General features: G+C 33.4%; 2 protein-coding genes across 3 annotated transcripts in view; one reads left to right on the forward strand and one right to left on the reverse strand.

The window, feature by feature from the left end:
• Positions 1 to 19886, reverse strand: part of PKD (serine/threonine-protein kinase D3) — a 133812-nt gene extending 113926 nt beyond the window's left edge. The window contains exon 1 of one of the 2 annotated variants that reach the window (XM_085948454.1): positions 19674 to 19813. The gene's annotated coding sequence lies outside the window, so the exon portion shown is untranslated. Of the gene's footprint in view, positions 1 to 19673 lie in introns of both variants that reach the window. The other variant, XM_085948453.1, reaches the window with a different exon arrangement.
• On the forward strand, positions 5605 to 13874 carry LOC147071065 (juvenile hormone esterase-like). Its single transcript, XM_085948471.1, has 3 exons — positions 5605 to 5672; positions 10638 to 11926; positions 13249 to 13874. The coding sequence occupies exons 2-3, from the start codon at positions 10662 to 10664 to the stop codon at positions 13382 to 13384; spliced, it is 1401 nt and encodes a 466-aa protein (XP_085804597.1). The 5' UTR covers positions 5605 to 5672; positions 10638 to 10661; the 3' UTR covers positions 13385 to 13874.
• Positions 19887 to 22700: the final 2814 nt, after the last annotated feature.

Here is a 22700-nt window from a genome sequence, read left to right on the forward strand (position 1 = left end):
GGCCTCCACAGAGTAGAGGTTTGTATTAACAGATTTTGTTTTTACGAGAAATGGATGTCAGCCACTTGCTCAACCTATTAGGTCCATACCCTGACTCACACTCGTGAAAAACAATATGTGTACTTGTCAGACCCAGGATTCAAACTGAATCTGAATTATAATAATACAGCATCTCATTTTAGTCTATTTGATTCTACATCTAAATATTCTCAATATCTTAATCCCATAAGTACACGGATATAGATATTACAAATTGTTTTATAATTTTATTATCTAGGGGGTTGCTCTTGTTTGTTTACTGTATTGGGGATAATGCATCTCCAGAAATAATTAGATCAAATTGAGATCTATAAGCCATTTTATTTTACAAAGAAATTATAAAATAAATAGTACTTTCTTACGCTTTTACTATTTATAATTTAGTCATGGATTTTTTTCAACAGAGGGCCAACATTCACTTCACATCCGTTTTCGGATTCAGCCAAAGATATTCATGTTAGTTTTAAGGATATGGAAGTAATGAATAAATAATACGCTCCTGCCTCTATAGGCGACTGTGCTACGGTAATTTCATTAGCAGTGTCTAGTAACACAATACTTATAATGATCTGATAATTAACATAATAAAGTGTTTTAATCAACTAAATTCATACTAGGTATCTAAGATTTTTAAAATTGAAAGATATACACTAAATTTAAAAAAACAATTATAAAATGTACATTCATTGAAAATCTGAACATTGTATTTCATGGTTATTTTTATCATTAGTTTAATAAATTCTTGCGAAGACTATAATGATTTTTGAATAATTCATGGTTTTAATGTATTTAATATGTATTTAATCCAAAAAAAGATCAATATGTCGAATAAATAAAGATATGTATACTTAGCTTAAAATTACTTTAGTTATTTCAAATCAATCCTTATCACATTGATTTTTTTAAAGGCAATTTCATGAAGGATTCATTCTCTTTCTAATAGTAATTCTATTATTAATTTAATTCAATAAAACGCAAAATTTTTATAGTACTTTTTCCACTTTTAATAAATAAATCTGGACCAGGTTCGTCCGCCTCAGAGGGACATTTCCAACAGATTTATTCTATTGACATGTTCAACAGCTCAGTTCAGGCAATCAAACATTGCAATAAATATTCTTTTTTCAGGTAGGTGTCTACTTACTTAACTTCTTTTCATAATTTAATGCCATTGTATCTAGTAATATTTATGTGTTTTATTTTACTGTTTTATTTTATATTATTTTGTTTCATGCCATTTATGAATAAATAAACCAAAGTGTTGTGAAAATACTGAAGTTTTTATAAGTTTTCCAATTTATTTTTCTTTTAAAAAAAGTTTTAATCTCAAAATAAGAAATGTATCAGGATCAATCTAATAAATTAATATTTATAATAAGCTATGAATGTTAAGCATACTTTGGCCACATCGTGCGCAAGAGATATCAACTTATTGCATCTGATTATTGATTAATGAAGGGAACATCTCTCTCTCTCTCCGGTAAGCGAGGTCCTGGTAGAAAACGATCATACTGCCTCAAGAACTTCAGAGACTGGTTCGAGCTCAGCACTAGATAACGGATATGTCACAAAAAGAAGAAGAGTATGTATTATCCTCTAAAACATTCGTTCTAAACTTATGCAACCCAAAACTGCACCTTTTGGCATATTCAATGGGTCGCGAAATATTGTCAACAATTGCAATATTTTTGAGAAAATAAATAAAATATGATGTTACTGAGAATATTAAATATAATTGGTTAAGAAAGCCATTTACTTGTGTGAAAATGTTGTCAATATCAATATTCTACAAGAGTAATTCATTAAAATACGGCAATCAATGAATCAACTCAAATGTCGACATAATAAAAAAAATATGACTATGACAAATAATACACACAGAGCGGAATGCAGAAACATTTGTCATAACTAAAATTTCCTTAGCAGAAAACACTATGCAGAAACATTGTCCTTAGTTAAGATCATTTCTATTGAAAATAATACCATATTTAAAAATTCTCTTTCGATAAAACGATGACAAAAATATGACAACTGCATTTTATAAATGCAATAACTATAAATACATATTAATATTTAATTATAATACTCTTATGTTTCCGTTATAAGTCATTATACGTGATTCCACAGGCACCGCAAGATATTTTTTTAACATGCTAACATTAGCGTCAAGTGTCATTCTTCACCTGGCATTTTGTATTTCTACGGGCTGGCGTATAAAAGTAAAATAATACTCTCCAAGTACATGCCAAACGAATTAACACTATCAATATCTATATTGAGATACATTGTTAAATGAATTTGAGTGTATGGACTGTTTTATAGACTTGCAAATTTATTTTGACAGCAGCTGTCAGTGGTAAATAGTAATACAGAAGGGGGCGTGTTCATAACAAAAGTAGTCTATGGTTAATGATTCCTTAACTCAATACTCTAGTTAAGTCATGCTTTTCGGTGACTTATCCTTAGGATCGAAATCTTAGATTGTGCATTCCGCTCACAGGAGACATCTGTAATTAGCTTTAAAAAGATCTTTATTGTGTGTGCCAAAATGCTTATCCATACTAAAGTGGGATTTCATTGATATTTGTGTTATTTTGAAAGGAAAATAATGGTATGCAAATAATTTCATAATGAAAACGTTTTGCTACTTCTTTGATCGCATTTTTATTTCGAGATTGAGATTGTTCCATAATTTTGGAGGTCAATACCACTAACCTTGTACCTACCTTGTTTTATTTATAGCATTTATAAGCGGTAAGATAAAAGAAAATAAGATAAACTATTTACTAGCATTCTATAAAACTTGACTATCCATCAAACCGATTACGGATGCAGAAAATGGTCAAGGATAATACGTGAGAGAGACATGTGGACATGGTATTGTAAAATAATTTTTATGTGGTAAATATCAAGTGATAAACCCTAGTGAAAATGGAATCTGAAGAAAAATAGTAAGGCCGGACTGACATAATCGGCAGCATGTATTGCCTGCTAACCTTAAGGTCTCCGGTTCGATCCCGACAGCGTTACTTTATTTTAAGGGTTTTGAGAAGCGAGTTTTTTCTCTTGCATCAGAGGAATTCACTCAACCGGTAATTTTCGTATAAGAAAGAAAAAGAACATCACACATAATATAAGCGAATTTCTACTATCTATTAATTCATGTGGTCTGAATAAAGTCTTCAGTTTATTTGTCTTGAAAAACAGAGAAGCCTGTTTATTATCCTTAGAATGGGTTATTTTAATTTGATTAGTTCACTTTGTTGAGTTTTGTGTGAATTTTTAAATAAGAAAATAAAATTCTAATTCGTTAGTTAATGGATAAATTCACATGGTCAAAACCTCAATGATTTGTGAATAATATTATCAATGGAATGCATAAATGCAAATCCACTAATGCATGGAACGTTAATATATAAATAAATGGATGGCAGTGGTTATCGACCTACGGCTCAGCTGCTAAAAACAAACATCTAAACGAAACTCACTATTCAGTCAGTTTGCTTATTTGTGGGAAATAAACATTTTTGGTAGGTCATTGATGTCTATATTAAAAGGATTAAAAAAAATCATATTTCAATAGTGTTTTATGAAAATCCAGAAATTCTGTTTATAACTGCAAATACAGACTTGCAACACATAAAATTATGTAGATATTCTTCGATCAAATGTTTCATCATAAAAAAAAATCTCCATCTTTCACTGCAAGTTGTATGATGATATCTCGAATTGTTTATTATTTTTGTTAATAATATAAAAATTATGCATGTAACAGTATGATCAACCATTTATAGGATACAAAGAATACAAGTGTAAGCCGCATGCGACACACGAGCCGTCAGTTGCCAACTCCTGACCTAGAGAAATGTTGATTTTCAATAAAAGCGTAGTTTTCTTGGCAGTGGTGAGGACATGAAAGGTACATGTCGGCTGATAAATATGAAAATTGGTGCGTGTTTTGTTTTGTGTTTTATGTTGGTGATATCGATAGGACATTTGCAAGTTTCTGCGACTGATATTGAGACATTGCCGGATTACGTTCAATATGTGGGTGTCGGGTTGGTTAGCAAATTGTTTTACTCCAAAGACGGGAATTCAAAGAGACAAAAAGAACTATTGGAACGGACATTCTCCAATTTATCGAACATACGTACGAAAAATCCCATTAATGAAACCCACCAAAAACAAACTATCAAAAATGTTAAATTGACTGGAAATAATTTAAAAGTTGAAGATGATGGTGGAATAAAATATGAGTCAAGTGAGAATGAGAGTGAAGGATCATCGCCAGTGAAATTTGGTTCACGGACATCGCTTGAATCTTCAGTCAGTGAAAGTGAGGCGCTTGTAGAAGGAGATTCCTCGGAAGCGAACGATAACGATGATCCTCCGCCATTGGTTTCAACGGCTGAAGGGATTGTGAAAAGAATTAAGGTCGACACGGATGACGGTTTTCGATATTATTCATTCCTAGGTATCCCTTATGTCTCCCCACCGGTTAGATTCCAGGTTAGTCATCATGTTAATAGTATGTAAATTGACAAAAGAGCACAGCTATCCAAATTGTGTAACTCGAGTTAAAGTTAAATATGGGCAGTGGCGGCTCGACGACTTTCTACTTGGTGGGGTTTAGCCATTAATAATTAAATATACCAGTGGCGAAGGCTCCATACTAAGCGATTATTTAAAGCCTACCTTCAAGAAAACTATATCTTCAAGTATTTATTTCAAATTTAAATACATTAATATAATGTGGAATATTTTAAAATATTGAGTCATCTATGGTCAGAATTTGAATTTAGAATGGCGACTGTTTATTAGTCAAGTTTAGAAACAAACAAAAAATTACACGCGAGTAGCGACATCTGTTTTTGTTCTTTGAATGACGATTATTGACATCATAATCGAAAATTATTTTCTATACTTATGATGACTCATCTCTTCAGGCAAGTCTACAAATTTTGTCTCATTTGGTAAGCGCTCGAGACACCGCTTATAACTCTGTATGCAAATTTTATTCTCTATGCCTGCCGCTTTAAGCAAATAATAAATAGATAAGATGATTTAAAAAAAATAATGTCTATTGGGTTCAATCAGATATAATTATTAATTGTTTTTAAAAATAACAAATAATTGTATCTCGTGATTATTATTTAGATTAGTTCAGTCATAGACAAATACAATTTATATCATTTTAATTCAGTCAGATTGTTGTTCCAAACACGGAGGTAGAGTTTTATTTTGTTAGACAAAATTCAGTGATTTATTGTGTTCTGAATGTGGATAGATTAGAATTAGAATCTTATTTTGTACCCTAAGTCATATGTCAGTGCTTTAAATATATAAGTATTTATTAAATGTCTAGTTTTCCGATTGATTTTGAAAATTTTTATAAGTACAACATACCAAATTTTAAGAATATCATTCTCGAGTTTGACGTTTGTTAAAAAATCATATATTATCAAAGCTGGAAGGTCAAGGGTTCATTTAGATTTGCACACAGCAAAAAAAACTTATTTTAGATATTATCACAACAATTTATATGACAAATATTCGTTTTTAACTGGCAGTTGTAAAATGATTCAGTGTGTCATTGTCATTTTAGTGTGCAACTATTCATCAGTAGTAATATCGTAAGTATTATCTTCTTATCTCCCGTAAGTATACCTGACAAGTATGCTCTTTTTCTCTGATCTCCACAGCCTACCTCTTTCCAAAAGTCACCCTTCGCCACTGAAATATACATACCTACCTACTTTCTCATATCATTATGTAACATGCTGCTAATTTTTCAGAATAAATAATATGATTATCTGAGTCGTTACTTAATGCCACCATTATTAGTTTTGAATAACGACATACAGCCAGCGTTTTCACTCATCGAGGGGTCATTTAATTCGCTCCCCAGAATGCGTATACTCAAGCTAATGCATTCACATACTTTGTAGAACGAGATTTTTACAGCGGCAACAGGATGGGACTGAGTGACCCCCGGTCAACAAAAAATAAACGCTATAGCTTTTTTAATTTGTACATAGGTGTCACCGTGAAATAGGGCATATTTAATTTAATTAATTATCTTAATACCCCATAATTATCTTAATACCCCATAATCATCATTATTTTATTATATAATTTACAATCATTGCTTTATTTATTTGTATAATAATAATAAATTAAATAGTTCATTTAATCATGTAATTAAGTAGGTATATTATGACAATGATAAAACTATCTCACGTGTATTTTTGAGATGATAACGATATGGGGATGGTCCCTACGAACCCTTAAGCTAGAGCCGCCCCTGAATATAAATAAATTCTATATAATTAGCCGTTTTCAACATTTTGTAAACGCGGTCTGGATCTCAAATGATGTATTATTCATTTTCTACATCAAAAAATATTGATATATCCATTGGTTTATTAGTATTTGAAGGACTACGGGTCTGGCCAAAGTATTCAAATTATGGAAAGAAATGTAATCCAATGTTAATAGTAAAATACTTATAAACTCTTCATAAAAAACAGTTACACGGTTGAATCCCTTTTCATGCATAAATGGATAACAATCTGATGATATGAAAACTGTGCCAAATTAATTTTTTGTTTCATATGTCACTTGTACCTCTTTAACCTCTGCTATAGTACTAAAATCCAAAATCAAATTAATAATAAACTCTAATTGATTCAAGTTTTGCACTATTCCATTTGTGTTTTTTAGACCCAGGTATCACCTTTCGGCATCTTTCTGGCACTATCTATGCACACTTACCCATGGTAAAGCGTCAATTACATTGAGCTACTTTAAGAGCTGTTTGTTGGCGAATTTAATAGCGGGCGATTCAGCTACTGCGATTATGATGATGACACACAAAACTTTCCATTCGCTGAGAAGCCACAAGCCAGCGAATTTTTTGACAGAACGTAGTTCGTTTTTTTACTGGGAGGTTGCTACTGCGCTCTACTGCGCAGACGCAGTAGGCCCACATGCCGGCGTGTGGCGTGTAAAGTTGACCGGTTTTCAACTTTTCTCGGTAGAGTGTTTACAATCTGCTTGTTAGCTTGTTCGGTGATTACACTGGGCGACTTTACGATCAGATTGTAAATTCGTTAACAAACAGCTCGTAAAGTAGCTCAATGTAATTGACGCTTAAATGAATTTACCACTGACACATAATAAGTTAATTCTTGTTTATCTATATATATAAAACAAAGTCGGGTTAGTTACACCATTTATAACTCAAGAACGGCTGGACCGATTTTTATAATCTTTGATTTGTTGGATTTGTCTTCGCTCCGAATAGCAGAATAACTATTAAAACATTGGATAAATCACGGAAAAAATAAATTATGAAGAAAATTAATTTTCTCATACATTTTGTATGGAAAGGCTTTTGACTGACATCGATGAATTTGAACGATGAAAACCTCGTGCATTCAAAAATAAAAGAAAATCGCAAAAAAATTAAATCCGTATACAACGCCATCTCTGATACATGACAGAAACAATAAAGAAGAAACAAACAAACAAAAGAAAGAATGATAGTCGAAATGTCAACATTTCGTGCTTCATGTCAACAACTCAATTTGCTTGAAACGATACTCATTGGGATATGATAATCGCTGAAGCAATTGTTTCTGCATCTCCAAATCAGATACGCACATTATTTGATATCATTATTTCGACATGCTTCCCATCGAATCCACCTGAACTGTGGAACAAGTGAAAGGATGACATGTCAGAAGACATTTTACATCGAATTTGTGTCAGTTCAGAGAATCCCGATCTCGAGGTGAATGAGGAGATACATAACCAGGCTTTGCTTTTGATCGAATACATGTGTTACCTCATGTGCGGCAGTTTTTTAGTCAAGTTAGGAATGCCAACGCCACATCGTGGAATGAACGACGCTTTCAATCGAGAATTGGAACGTGATCGTGAATATGATCGAGATGCATTGAACCAATCAGTTCGAACGAATGTACCACTGTTGAACCATCAACAGAAGGAATTGTACGATACGTTAATGAAGGCAATTGATGATGGAAATGGTGGTTTATTTTTCCTCGACGCGCCCGATGGAACGGGGAAGACATTCCTCATGTCATTGATTTTGGCTACTGTTCGTGCGAGATCCGAAAGTGCTGTAGCAGTTGCTTCTTCTGGGATAGCGGCCACGTTGTTAGAAGGATGCGAAACACCTCATTCAACGTTGAAATTGCCGACTGAAAAACCAACATGCAACATTGCGAAATACTCAACAATGGCCAAAGTTTTGTTAGCAAGTAAAATCATCACCTGGGATGGATGCAAAATGGCGCACAAATGCGCATTGAAAGCACTCAATCGAACTATGAAAGATCTGCGCTCAAAGAAGTTTTGGAGGCGCAATGATTCTACTATCTGGCAATTTCTGCTAAACACTACCAGTCATTCCAAGATCGACCGCTGCCGATGAAATGAACGCTTGCCTCAAATCATAGACTCTGTAGCGATATGTGAAGAAACTTCGGCTGATGACGAACATGCGAGTTGCATTGCTAAACGATCCATCTGCCGACCATTTCTCTAAGCAATTGCTGACTATCGGTAACTGCCGTGTTCCTGTCGACGAATAGAACGGATTGATTTCGTTTCCGCCGAATTTTTGAAATTTCGTCTCAGCGAAGGACGAACTCATCAACAAAGTGTTACCGAACATCATTGTTAATCACAAACATGACAATTGGTTGAGTGAACGAGCATTCTTGCGGTAAAGAATAAAGATGTGGATCACTTAAACTTCACAATTCAAAATCAAATCGTTGGTCCACTGCATTCCTTCAAATCTATCGACTGTGTAACAAACGAAGACGAAGCAACCAACTATCCAACTGAATTTTTAAACTCATTGGATCTGCTTGGCTTGCCACCGCACAATTTACGACTGAAGGTTGGCTCGGTAGTCATCATTGAATTGAAATTGAATTACAATATGTGAACTTACCAGACCCAGGATTCGAACATGGGACCCTCGATACTATAGACCGGCGCTTCATCCACGCGGTCATCGTGTGTGTACAGTGTGTACAGTTCAATAAAATTAAAATACTTTTCATTTTGATTTGATTTTTGCACATTTATTGAACTTATTCATTTTGAGTATTCATTTTAACTTAATAAAAAACTGAATTTAATTCAGCTAATAAGTTAACACAAGATTATTGATTCTGAGGTGGTACGAAGTTTGCCGGGTCAGCTAGTATACAATAAAAGAATGTGAAAACCATATTACTACATAAAGTAGCAAGTATAAAAACTAGTGCTGGAAAAAACTCATAGTAGATACATTATATAGGTACTCACTAAGCTAATACATTCAGTAAGCACATTAAAATGTCATTACTCATAAATAACGAAACAAGGTAAAGTGTTGGAAATTTAATAAAATTAGGAAATGAGAAATGTCACTTCAAATAAAAAACAAATAAACAATGCTAAGGTATAAACCATAATCGGTAAACTGAATGCATCTACTGTGGTTTAACATATTATATTTATTTTTGCAAATATCTGTTATCTAATACTGAATTGAACGGAAGTCAATACCACCCGACCGAGGCATACCTGTTACCCCCACGGTGAAGCTATGCGACCTGGAATACGCCGATGATGCTGTCCTATTCGACAACTCAATCGAGGGCATTCAAGAGACAATCGACAGGTTGCATAACAACTCCTCTCGCGTTGGTTTGAAAATCAACGCGAAGAAAACCAACGTCTTGTGCAATAGCACCTGTCCTGATCCAGATTTCCCTCTGATTAGCGATGGACAGAGCATCGAGAGCGTCGACAGCTTCAAGTACCTGGGGGTACACATCACGGGAGATGGCATTTTGCAGAAAGAGCTCGCTATCCGAATGGGAATGGCTGGAGCAACATTCAACTCGATGCGAAATGTCTGGGACTCACGATTGTACTCGGTCAAAACCAAATGCCGCCTATTCGACGCTTGCATTCTGACGGTGCTCCTTTACGGTAGCGAATCATGGCACCTTACGAAGGCTCAGAGCAACCGTATACTGAGCTTCGAAAATAGATGTTTGCGACGAATACTGGGTGTGCGGTGGTATGACTTTAGGAGCAACGAGGAGATAAGAGAACGTACCAAGCAGCCTCTCATCACGCTGAAAGTGAAGAGGCGACGTTGGACCTGGCTCGGCCACGTGCTGCGGATGCCAGAAGAGAACTTTAACCTGGCTTGCCTGTTCTTCAAGCCGACCGGATTCCGGCGTCCTGGAAGGCCGCTAAATACAATCTACAGAGTAAGCAAGGAAGCAAGAAGACTGGCGAGCGACAGGGATTCTTGGAGGCGCCGCGTGGTGTCCATATGCTCCAGTTAAGGGGCGGATATGGGCAAAGAAGAAGAAGAATATTCAATATTAGAATACATTCTTTATTCTTCACTTTTCACAAGTGCCTTCAAAGAATACCAAAAATATATTTGTTTGTTGTTTAAGTTTTGTTTAATAAAATACGCAATCAAATACTAAATTACACTACATAACATCTACTACTATTTTTAATTAATAATTTTACCAACATGTTCATTTCAGAGAGCCAAGCCGCCCGTGCCGTGGATGGGAATCAAGGATGCGACCGATGACGGTGAAGTGTGCATTCAAAAAGTACCGATATTTGATACCGTTCTAGGCAGCGAAGACTGCCTCCATCTGAACATTCACACACCCTCAACGGATGCAGTCGGACTGCCAGTGATGGTTGCGGTACACGGCGGGGCATTCAAGGCATTGACCGGCAACAGTAATCTTTTCGGACCCGGAAACCTGATGAAAGAAAACATTGTTTATGTTTCTTTCAATTATAGACTGGGACCTTTTGGATTTTTGGCCACTAAAACTCCCAGCGCTCCAGGAAACGCCGGAATGAAGGATATGGTGGCCGCACTGAGATGGGTTCGGAGAAACGTTCACATGTTTGGCGGAGATCCTTACAAAGTTACACTGTATGGAGGAAGCACCGGCAGTATCGCAGTAGAGTACATCACCCTGTCGAAGATGGCAGAAGACCTATTTTCACAGACAATCACGCAGAGCGGTTCAGTACTAAATTATTGGGCTTATGCTGCAGAGCCAATGAAGTATGCCTACAGGTTAGGAACGTACCTTGGACTGAACAAAACTGGTGTAAATGAGCTGATGAAGGTTTTAAACGAAGCAAACGCGGAGGATATAGTCGAGGCTTCAGAGAAGATAGGAATAGACGAAATTCCGACTGGAGATTTTTTGCCATTTGTTCCATGCGCTGAAAACCCCATAATTTTCTTACATGATCATCCGGAATATATATTAACGTCCGGTGACTTCACAAAAGTCCCGAGTATGGTTGGCTTTAATGACTTTGAGGGTTCTGAATTCGTAAAACAGGTATATAATAATGCGGAGTATTTAAACGGCCTTGACGATTCATTTGAGTATTTGATGCCCGCTGATCTAATGTATCACCTAAAATACCATCACTCCAAGACTGAAATTATGAACAAGGTGAGACAGTTCTACTTTGATGGAAGGCGGATCAGCAATGCTACCGCCCGAGGATACGTCGACATGATGGGTGATTCAAAATTTTTGCACGGTCTATTCAAGAGTGTCAACATTCGATTGCAGAAGTCTCCCGCTCCTATTTATTTTTGGGAATTCGCTTACGACAGCGACTACAGCATCTTCAAGCAATTGTACGATATAGGAATTGCGGGAGCAGCACACGGAGACGAGGCGGGGTTCATGTTCACGACGCCATTTGCTTTTGTAGTCGAGAAATCAAATATAACCAAACAAGTGTCACAAAAATTAATAGCGTTGATTTCCAACTTTTTAAAGAGCGGGTAAATTTTTTTCCTCTACCAATAAAAAAAAATCTGTTAATACTTTAGACGCTGAAGACGCACATGCGCGTAATGACCAGGCGGCCGATCGATGTAATTAACGTGCATTTTAAAGGTGCTAATTAAAATCTCATTATATAGTCAGCAGCGAATGAGTTAATACAAACCTTCCTTATGACCGTATTAGGATTGGACATGGTCGAAAAAAAAAAATAATTGGTAATTAGTACAGATGAACTTGCTTATTACGAGGAAGATGGGACCGATTGAATTTGCTCGTTATAAGCATTACTCGTTATATATCATTTTTCGCACCACGTTCTATTTAAGCATAGAACATAAAAAATCCATCGTAAAAATCCCCGAAACAAGCATGGCATTCATAAACTACAAAAGAAGTAGTTTATTGTAGTAAAGTGCTGAGCCGCCGGCGCTGGTAGATACCTACCTACTGACATCACAAAGCCTGGATTTTTACATGCAATTTCAACCATATGCGTGGATACTTTTTCAATGTTATCTGCGAAAACACCAATCAGGTACTTATACACTTAACTAGTGTCATAAACGTAATCCGATTCCGGCGGCATCGGTCTAGTTAACTGCCCGGTCGGATTTTATTGCTTAGGGTCGAAAATGTTGTTTTTAAAGGATCAACACATTGTCAGTTTTGCTCGATATACCCGAGAAGTAGCTCGATATAAAAGTGAATAAATGTCTGGAGAAAATCATAAACTAAAATGTCAACGAATGTTTCCTCATTACATCCGAGATCTCGTTATTTCCGTGATCGTAATAACCAAGTTGGACTGTAATTATTACTAACCAAAGTAAACCTTTATGTTATATAATGGTTGAATTTGATTTAATGCCAAATATAAAAAAATATGAATTGATGTATACTGGAATCATTCCACTATGTATATAGAAAATATGATTTGCAGTTGTATTGTTACAATTGTTTCAATGCTAGTAAACAATATCACTACAAGTGCAAATCGCTTTTGCCAAACCCACGGTGCAGTATAGATACAATCAATAAATTTCGAGTAAAGTCCATGGCACATAATTGGATTACAAGAACAAAAATCAAATTTTTACTCATGTTTCCTTTGCCGGAGGGTCGGGAGGCGGAGTGAATGTTTGAGAGTTTATTGGTCATAGAACTTGAAGAAAGCAAAAGATCTGCTCTGCGCAAGGTTAAACCAGACATTTTAAAATGATTTGTGCAACTATTTGTTTCAAAAACAAAATCGGAATATATTAAAGTAAAACATGTTGAAAAATATCAAATCCAGGTTATTTTTTAAATTTATTTCCAGGAATCCGACTCCAACAAAAACATCTGTCTTACCTGTTATATGGACGCCTATACAGAGCAGGGAAACACTGGAATACATGAGACTGACTGATAAAATGGAAGTGAGGAAGAATCCTTACAAAACAAGAAGAATATGATGGGAAAATCTCTACGCTGACATTGACAACTTAAATTCTGATTGATTTCAGTTTTGTAGTAGGTACTCCATTTGAGTAATTTTTTTGCCACCCGGGTTTCACCTTTATGCATCTCCAAGCACTATGCACACTCACCAATGGCAAATGCACACTGATACAGAATCTAATTAATTCTTGTTTATATACTTAATTAATATGTTAAACGATCAATCGTGAAAACATTATTATTAAGTAAACATGTAAGAAGACTGAAATGGATAGGTAGTACAAAACTTAAATCAATTTACATTTAAATTCAAATTCCATCAAATACCTTCACTCTATTGCAGGGATCGGCAACGCGGCGCCTGCGGGCGCCCTGGAAGAATATTTGATGCGCCCTCAAGATACCATCAAATTATCACTCTACTAACAAGTTGAATTTAATACCGAAGACCTTGAATTGGAAATAATGAATATACAAAATGATACCATATTAAAAGCACATTATAATGATAAAATGTTTTATTTAGTGGAAGAGAATAGTTATCCTAATTTAAAACAATGTGCATTAAAAATATCTTCATACTGTGCTACGATATTCTTGCGAGTTAAAATCAAAATATCGATTAAGATTCACAGACCCTTGGATAATTGCTAAGACAGTAATTGGACGTAGTTATGCAGAAAGTAGCCAGTCCACAAAAAATAAAAAAATGAGATATGATATAGATCAGATGCGAGAAGGTTTTCTCTACATTCTGCTGAAAATAGCCAAGCCGCAAAAAAATATTCTTGAAATAAAATACTATTTGTGCTTATTTAAAATACATTATTGTGGACTGGCTACATACTGCATAACTACGTTCAATTCTAATTATGCACCTGACTATAATAAGTTAGCTGAAGATTTACAGTGCCAAGTGTACAGTGTGAAATTTTTTTCGTAGCATGTATTTGTATATAAATATATGTAAGTATGTACATTTAAATATAAGAATACCCATTTTAAAATACATTTTAACAATTTAAATTTAAAAATTGAGTATATAAAATAAAATAAAATTTTAAAATAAAAATTTGAACCATGGTTTATTGTTTAACTTTTTAATATTTTTAATTTTAAAGCTTGAAATATTAGTTATATATTTTTTTTATGTTGATTTATGTCGATATGTATGTAGGTATCTTCTATTAGGTATCTTAAATTAAATATTAATTGATTGATTAATATGGTGTTTAATTTATAGAACTCCATATTATTATTAATGCACATTTCTGTGTTCATTAAGTTCTATTGGGATTTTTAATAGTTATCAGCTTTAAAGAAAAGTATATACCTATATGTATATAATATGCGCCCCCAGCTATGTTTAAAATTTGTATTGCGCCCTTTGTGGCAATAAGGTTTCCGACCTCTGCTCTATTGTATTAATTAATAACTCAATATAAACCTTTTATCATTGTATCCTGGATGTGTGGCATATATCTTTCTCCCATAACTGGTGCATTTGGTAAATTAATGACATTGCTTGAACCACTATTGTATCATTGTCCTTAAAATTCTAAGATTAATAGACAAATATATCATTCGCACTTACCTATTAGATTTTTTTTTTTTAAATATGTATACTAAATGAGAGTTAAACTCACCATCATCATTCAGGTAGGTAGTATGTGCCAATTAAGCTATCAATACAATCTCAAATCATGTCAAAATTTCCTAACAAAATGCAACTGATGTGTTGTTCCCACAACGCCCGAATTACGATAGTTATGGATTCGTGTTCCATTAGGTATAAATATCATTCTGACAAAAATTATAATAGGTAAGTTTCTGAAGAATTATTAGGTGTGTTAAGAATGCTACATTGTTAAATCTTGTGTATTAATCATTGAATTAAAATAAAAAATCTTGAACATGTTCATAAAGGTGAATCATTGTATGTCAGTGACATCTTTGAATATATTTTTTTATATTTGTAGGTCGTTAGCTTGTCGGGTAGACCATGAAATGATGTGTGCAGTTATTGCAATATAAATAATACTGAACCGTGACAGAGAGAATTAGCAAAATTAAGGTGACAGAAATGCGGTAATATTCTTCGTGATGGAAGTACTTACCTATTTTATGTTAGCAAAATTAATCAATATTGACGTGTGTATCGCTATCCCATTTATTTTAGTTGTCAGCTTTGTTGCTACTGTCACTGTAACCTTATTTATTGCACTATGCTATTATTAATCCAAACAATACCTACAAATATTGTAAAAGTACTTTATTTTTTAAATTTAAGGCAATATCTTGTCATACGATACAATAGATAGCAGCGATTTTGTCAGTGATAGTGAAATTCATTCTACACAATAATGAATAAATTCAATTAGATACCTTATATTTTTAATTAAAATATAAAAATGTATTTTATATTAATCATTTTTACAAGAATATTTTTGGGCTTTGGTACGATTCTTCTGAGTTTCCATTATTTCCTATGTGGAATTTCGCTTTGTATCCGGAACGAATTATGTTCGCAATCCAGGGTCTGACTGTATATCAGCGCTTGAAATGGAAAAGTTTACGAACCGTAGCACTCGACAGTTTTCCGAAGAAAAATACATAGTTATCATAGTTAGAAGACATAGTTATCAAATTTTATATGTATTTCATAAAAATAAGTGTGTTAGATTTTCTATTATATGGCCTATCTAGCTCAGACGGTCAAATTATTTTTTCCACGAGACGGAGCGATAATTTTACCGATTTCACGAACAGCACCGCGATTTCCTAACTATCGTCTCGTGTGGCACCAGACGACATGACGTAATTGTGACGTCAGCCAATACATGCCGCCCGCTCGAGCGTGTATTGGCTGACGTCACAATTACGTCATGTCGTCTGGTGCCACACGAGACGATAGTTAGGAAATCGGGCCCCAGGAACGGCGCTCCGGTCCATTTCGAGCCCTGCTGTATATTGAATGTAAAAGCAATATTACTAAGTACATAAAAACAAAATAAAAATTCCCTTTTTACTTTGAACATGCAAGTAAAATAGAAATAAACAAAATGGTCATTCTTGGACTGCAAGAGACATCTATGATTATCTTGCAAAAGATCTTTGTTGTATGTCTGAAAATGTTCATTCGTACATCAAGAGTGGCTTCATAGATGTCACACTGATGACTGTTATTATTACAAAATATTAAAATAAAACAAAATAGAAAACTACCTCATCACATTAATTACATTATTTATCCTATGGACCCATATAATAGTCAATCTGAATAATATAATAATAATAATAAAGCCTCTCATTTTACAATTTATTTGATTCTATAATTAACATACAGTGGGCGCTAGGTAATCCATTGTCGCAACGGATTATTGGATTTCTATAGGAAATAATAAATTCTATCATGGATTTGCACAATAAAAATCTTTATTAGTTTATGCAAACATATGCAAAAAGTTGGTAACATTGTATACTTAATCAATATTGATAATAGGTTGTGCTGCAATATCATGTTCAATATTAAACATCTCTGTAATCCGGCAGTTTAATGTGAAACTTGCCGGAATATAGAGCAGAGAGCTGCGTTGCAAAATGCCGGACTGGGCTGGATTGGTGTACGCCGGATTACCGAGCGCCTACTGTACATATTCCCAATATCTCAAATCGATTATTGGAGTTATGATTATTCTATGGACTCTAGAGTTAAGATCACGGGTTCTCTACCTTTTTCGAGACACGATGCCTATCGATAATAGCCAAGTAACCCGGGACCATCCCCCCACTACATTTCAATAAAAATGTATATTTTAGAGGGTGAAGAAAACATCATAAAAATAAAATTTTACATGCGGATCAACAAATTTTCTCTATCTTTGTTAACATTTATATATAGATTGTCAATCACCACATATTTATTAATTTGGTCAACATTTACTTGGTAGAATTCCATTTTACAAAATGATACTATAAATTATTATATTAAACCCTACAAGTGTTTTTAAGTCAGTATTTTATTTGTAACACCATTATCAAGACTACAAAAATAAACGACTTGTGTACGCATAAGTATAAAACTCACAGAATGATCCCACTCCCTCACCCTGGGACTATTCAAGAATAATACCTACTTACTCGGAAACCGTGTTAATTCAAAACAATTAATTTACATTCCTGCAGGTCATTATATTATATTATATTGTTTCTGCGAATCTGAGCCTTTCTACGAGATACCTACTTCGCTTGTTTGAAAGAACAAAACATTTTATTAATTAAAATAAAACACAATATACTTAGTACTTATTCCATAACATTTTAGGTCTAGGTCAATGCTTGAAAGAGCTGCTCGTAATCAATATCAGAAAGTTATACTATTTCGACGCTGTGTTTTTAATATACCACTAATGAAATATTCCATTTTTATTAGATTTCCTAAAGATCCTATTAAGGCACATGGATCGATATAATGAGATGGTCCAGACAAGATCTATGATACTGGTTTCCACTATGTGTGTCTACTGACTAATTTATTTAAATTAAAAATATTGTAACGTGATTCTTGTCATAGAAGGTAAATTTTAATAATCTTTATACCTAGGTTGTTATTTTTTCGTTTAAGTACTTTAATTTTTCTTTATAGTTGTATTAATAATTTTGATTTGTAAATATGTTTAATCTGTTAATTGAACGTAACATTTGATTTTTGAATTCCCCCATACACTTTCGGTGTATATAAAATAATTAATATGGTATTGTTTTCATTAACGAATGCTGTGTACACTACTTAGTGCGTGGCGCGTTTTGTCTTGTCTGAATTTGTGACCTGCTACATCTGTTAATATATTTAATCTATAGTATAACAATATGATAGTATATTTTCATTTGGTCCTTGCATTTGTTCTACTGATAATTTTAATGTCAATGTCATAGCACCAAATTACGCGACGTCGTAAATGCTTGAATTTTACTGTACACAACAATATCTTGCAGCACACTTCCCAAACGTTCAACGGTTAGTGTTAGTAAGCTGTGCTTTAGATTGTCAAATATTACTTAGGTACATTATTCAATGTATATTTAGTAATTATCAATGCACATAGGGTATTATAATATAGTGAAATTTATCAATCAGTTAATTGAATAAATTACTTAATATGTAATAGCTAAATGAGCAATACAATGAAAACTGCTCCTTACTAATTTTTAATTATATATCACTTATACTAGTTTAATCCTCAGCACCTTGGTTATAAATAATAACACACTAATGATAAGCAATCGTAGACCACATAGTCAAATTCTAATTGATGAGTGTTCTTTGATCTTTGTTCTATTCCATTTGAATCGGTTTTACCAACCCAGGTTTTGACTTTGGACACCAGAAGTACCTAAGGGCGTAAATAAAGACACGTCCATCACATATAATATCAAAGTTTATAAAGGGATGACCAGGAAAATCGTGGTACCTATTTTCAAGAAAAAGCATCATCGTTTTAAATTTTACATTATCAAATGGAAAAAAATTACACATCGTATGGGAAATTTTTAACAGCAGCTTCCTGCTACGTGCCAAATTATTTCACCTGTCAGTCATTTGTAAACAAATAAAATTGACAAACTGACTTGAAAGATAGGAAACCTGTCAAACCACAAATTTTATATTTATATCTATTTATTTAGAATAATTATGATAAAACCAGGTGCAACATTCTTGTGGGAATGCAATACAAAATATTGCAATCTTAATAATAATTATACTCTTATAGCATAGGAACAGACTACGTATGACAGGATGTCAATTTAATATTCAATGACACTGTGAAAAAGAAATGGTAAATACAAAAAAATATGATTACAATTAATTCAATAACATAAACACGATAACTGAAAAATAAAAAGACATTAGTATTTAGGTACCTAGGTACCAACACAAAAATAAGTTGTCAGAAACTATTCATTTTGCGTATACAAGAAACAGGGAAGTATAATATATTGGGTAATCAGTCATTTCCGTGAAATAAATTGGTGATGAGCCTCGTAGGGCGCAAAAATCGACACTGCAATAGTTTAACCAAATTATGTTTTCGGTGGATCGTATTGATATTTCAATTATCCGTGCGATTAGTTTGTTAAATGTCAATAGTGTGCGAAGAGTAAACATGGACGGTGAAAGACCGAACTCTTTAAGCGAGGTGTGAAAGCAGTCACGGTTAAATTTGATCACGTTTCGAAATGAGAAAGTAAATGAAACAAGAGTTTTGACGTTGTCATAAGGGTGGTATTAGTACCGTTACCCACCTGCGACGATCACACCCAGATCCGCTTCGCCGATTCCGAGCACAATTCACTGATATATTCACAAAACTTCTTCACATTACCCTATTCAACTACTATTACACATCTTATTATGGTTACATTTAAATGGTCGTGAGAAAAAAAATCAACAAGTTCATTTCTGAAAAAATACACCTACAGTCGCCTGTCGAATTGACTGACAACCATCGATAAGGTGACCGCACGTTTCGATTTACTATTTACTCGCCACCCGCTACAATAAAATTAGAGAATATTCAACTTTTCATTTTCTATTTTAGCAATTAATAGACCATTTTAGTCCCGTTTCTGACTTATGATACAAATAAAACATATTTTTCCACTTCTGTCGCCTAGATTCTTGTTGTCTGATTAACGGCCCACGTGCTCGTCGTAGGTCAAAATTGAGTTTTTATTGTATTTTCAAACCATGATCCTGGACACTCCTTAAACGTTGTAGATAATCTATTTATATAATTTTGAAGCCTTGTTATCCTTTATAGTTATTTTAAACATTTGATGACTGCATAAAGTATTTTTGTTACATAAAATAGTATTCTTTTAAACCTCTCGCTCTAATGTTTTAGAATATAGTCATATTTCGGTACATAACTGTGCAGTGGTGTTAAGATTTTTTACGTTTATTAATTTTTAAACGCATTTATGAAACCATTAGTATAATTTAATACGAGATAATTTTTGTAAAATATTCACGATAAAAAATTATATTGATCACCTCTGTGATCCCAAATTTGACAAGAATTAGGCATTTTATTATTCAAAAAATCGGCAAGATTAACACCTTTGAAGATGATTCTAAAGATACTTATTATAAGCTATGTTTTTGACCATTCAAGTGTGATAAACATCTTATGAATAAGGATTGCTTTATAATAATTATTTACCTAAGAATAAGGTAGTGTTTTTTTGAAATACGCCATTTCTTTTGTCATTCCCCAGTAGTTAAGCTACAACATACGGCCGTAGCCATAAATTGACAAACTATAATTAAAGTAGGGAGTAAAATGATATTAACGCGCATGTTTGAACATGTACCGTTTAAAAAAAATTCGGTAAGGTACATGTTCAAACACGCACGTTAACATAATTTTACTCCCTACTTTAATTATAGTTTGTCAATTTATGGCTACGGCCGTATGTTGTCGCTTAACCACTAGGGAATGACAAAAGAAATGGCGTATTTCAAAAAAACACTACCTTATTCTTAGGTCAATAATTATTATAAAGCAATCATTATTCATAAGATGTTTATCACACTTGAATGTCAAAGACATAGCTTATAATAAGTATCTTTAGAATCATCTTCAAATGTGTAAATCTTGCCGATTTTTTGAATAATAAAATGCCTAATTCTTGTCAAATTTGGGATCACAGAGATTATCAATATAATTTTTTATCGTGAATATTTTACAAAAATTATCTCGTAATAAATTATACTAATGGTTTCATAAATGCGTTTAAAAATTAAAAAACGTAAAAAATCTTAACACCACTGCACAGTTATGTACCGAAATATGACTATATTCTAAAACATTAGAGCGAGAGGTTTAAAAGAATACTATTTTATGTAACAAAAATACTTTATGCAGTCATCAAATGTTTAAAATAACTATAAAGGATAACAAGGCTTCAAAATTATATAAATAGATTATCTACAACGTTTAAGGAGTGTCCAGGATCATGGTTTGAAAATACAATAAAAACTCAATTTTGACCTTCGACGAGCATGTCCCCCCTTAAACAAAAAATAAATGATCGGCTACCTATGGTAGGTAGGTAGGTACCTACATATTAATTTAAACGGGAAACTTTGTTAGAAACAAGTTGTAAGAAAAAAGAAAACCAACAAAATAATTAAATTTTATATTAAGCTTTGTATTGTGCACAATATCCTCCACAAATGAACTTTTTCGAATTTGCTGATATAATATAATTCGTATATTTCTACTAAACCTAAAGACTTACTGAAATAAAAAACCTAATATTTTAAGTGGCTAAAATCACGCAATTCAATTTGACATTTTTGTAGTTTTAAAATGGGTGGGAATTAATCGCACAATGCAATAATCAAAATTCACAAATGACAAGATGAAATCACATAAAATAGTTTGTTTCACAAAACAAAAATCATAAATAATCACTCATTGTAAATATAAATTCACTCAATTTTGACAACTGCACACATTTATAAAATTGCTTTCACCGACAAATAATAATATATCGTACAAAGAAAAGGTAGAAATTCACAAATGTCAAACTAATAATTGTAGCAGCAATACAATTTATTAGAAGGCAATCGCAAAAATGATGCTTATGTGTCAATATGATTAATGTTTAACGCAGTAATATAAATATGTGTATATTCGTGCTGCTATCGTTCATATATTATTTGATGTAAATCTACAACCAAATAACACCACCTAGGTATATCTTTTTCGGTTCATCGATATAAATTTTGGTAAATGTGGCGCAGATGCCGTCATGAGATTGTATAAGTATCATTTTTGAACTAAACCTAACCTATTCTAACGTAATCTAACCTAATATAACTTAACCTAACCCAACTTAACCTAACCTAACCCAACCTAACCTGACCTGACTTAACCTAACCTAACCTAACCTACCCCAACCTAATATTAGGTACCTAATTATATAATCTTAGATTGTGATAATGAAGTATCAAAATCTATGAGCATTTCAAATTTTAAATTAACAATTATTGGATCGAAAAACCTATGTGCCGACAGAAAAGGGTATTTATTATAATTGTCTACTGGAATAAACTGTTTTCGTAAAAAAAATCATAAAAGCTCATGACGGCATCTGCGGCACAATTACCTAAGTTTTAATTAACGTCACTTTCTAAATAGGTATTTATAGTATTATTTGAATCTGAAAGTAGGTACCTAATACATACTTATGTTTTGCCAAAATATTGTTTAAAATCATTAAACCTAATTTTCATAGTGTTGTATTCTTTTACGATTAATT

The sequence above is a fragment of the Rhyacophila brunnea genome, unplaced genomic scaffold, assembly GCF_057557595.1.
Source record: "Rhyacophila brunnea isolate RB1 unplaced genomic scaffold, BYU_Rbru_1.0 scaffold_20, whole genome shotgun sequence".
Lineage (NCBI taxonomy): Eukaryota > Metazoa > Arthropoda > Insecta > Trichoptera > Rhyacophilidae > Rhyacophila > Rhyacophila brunnea.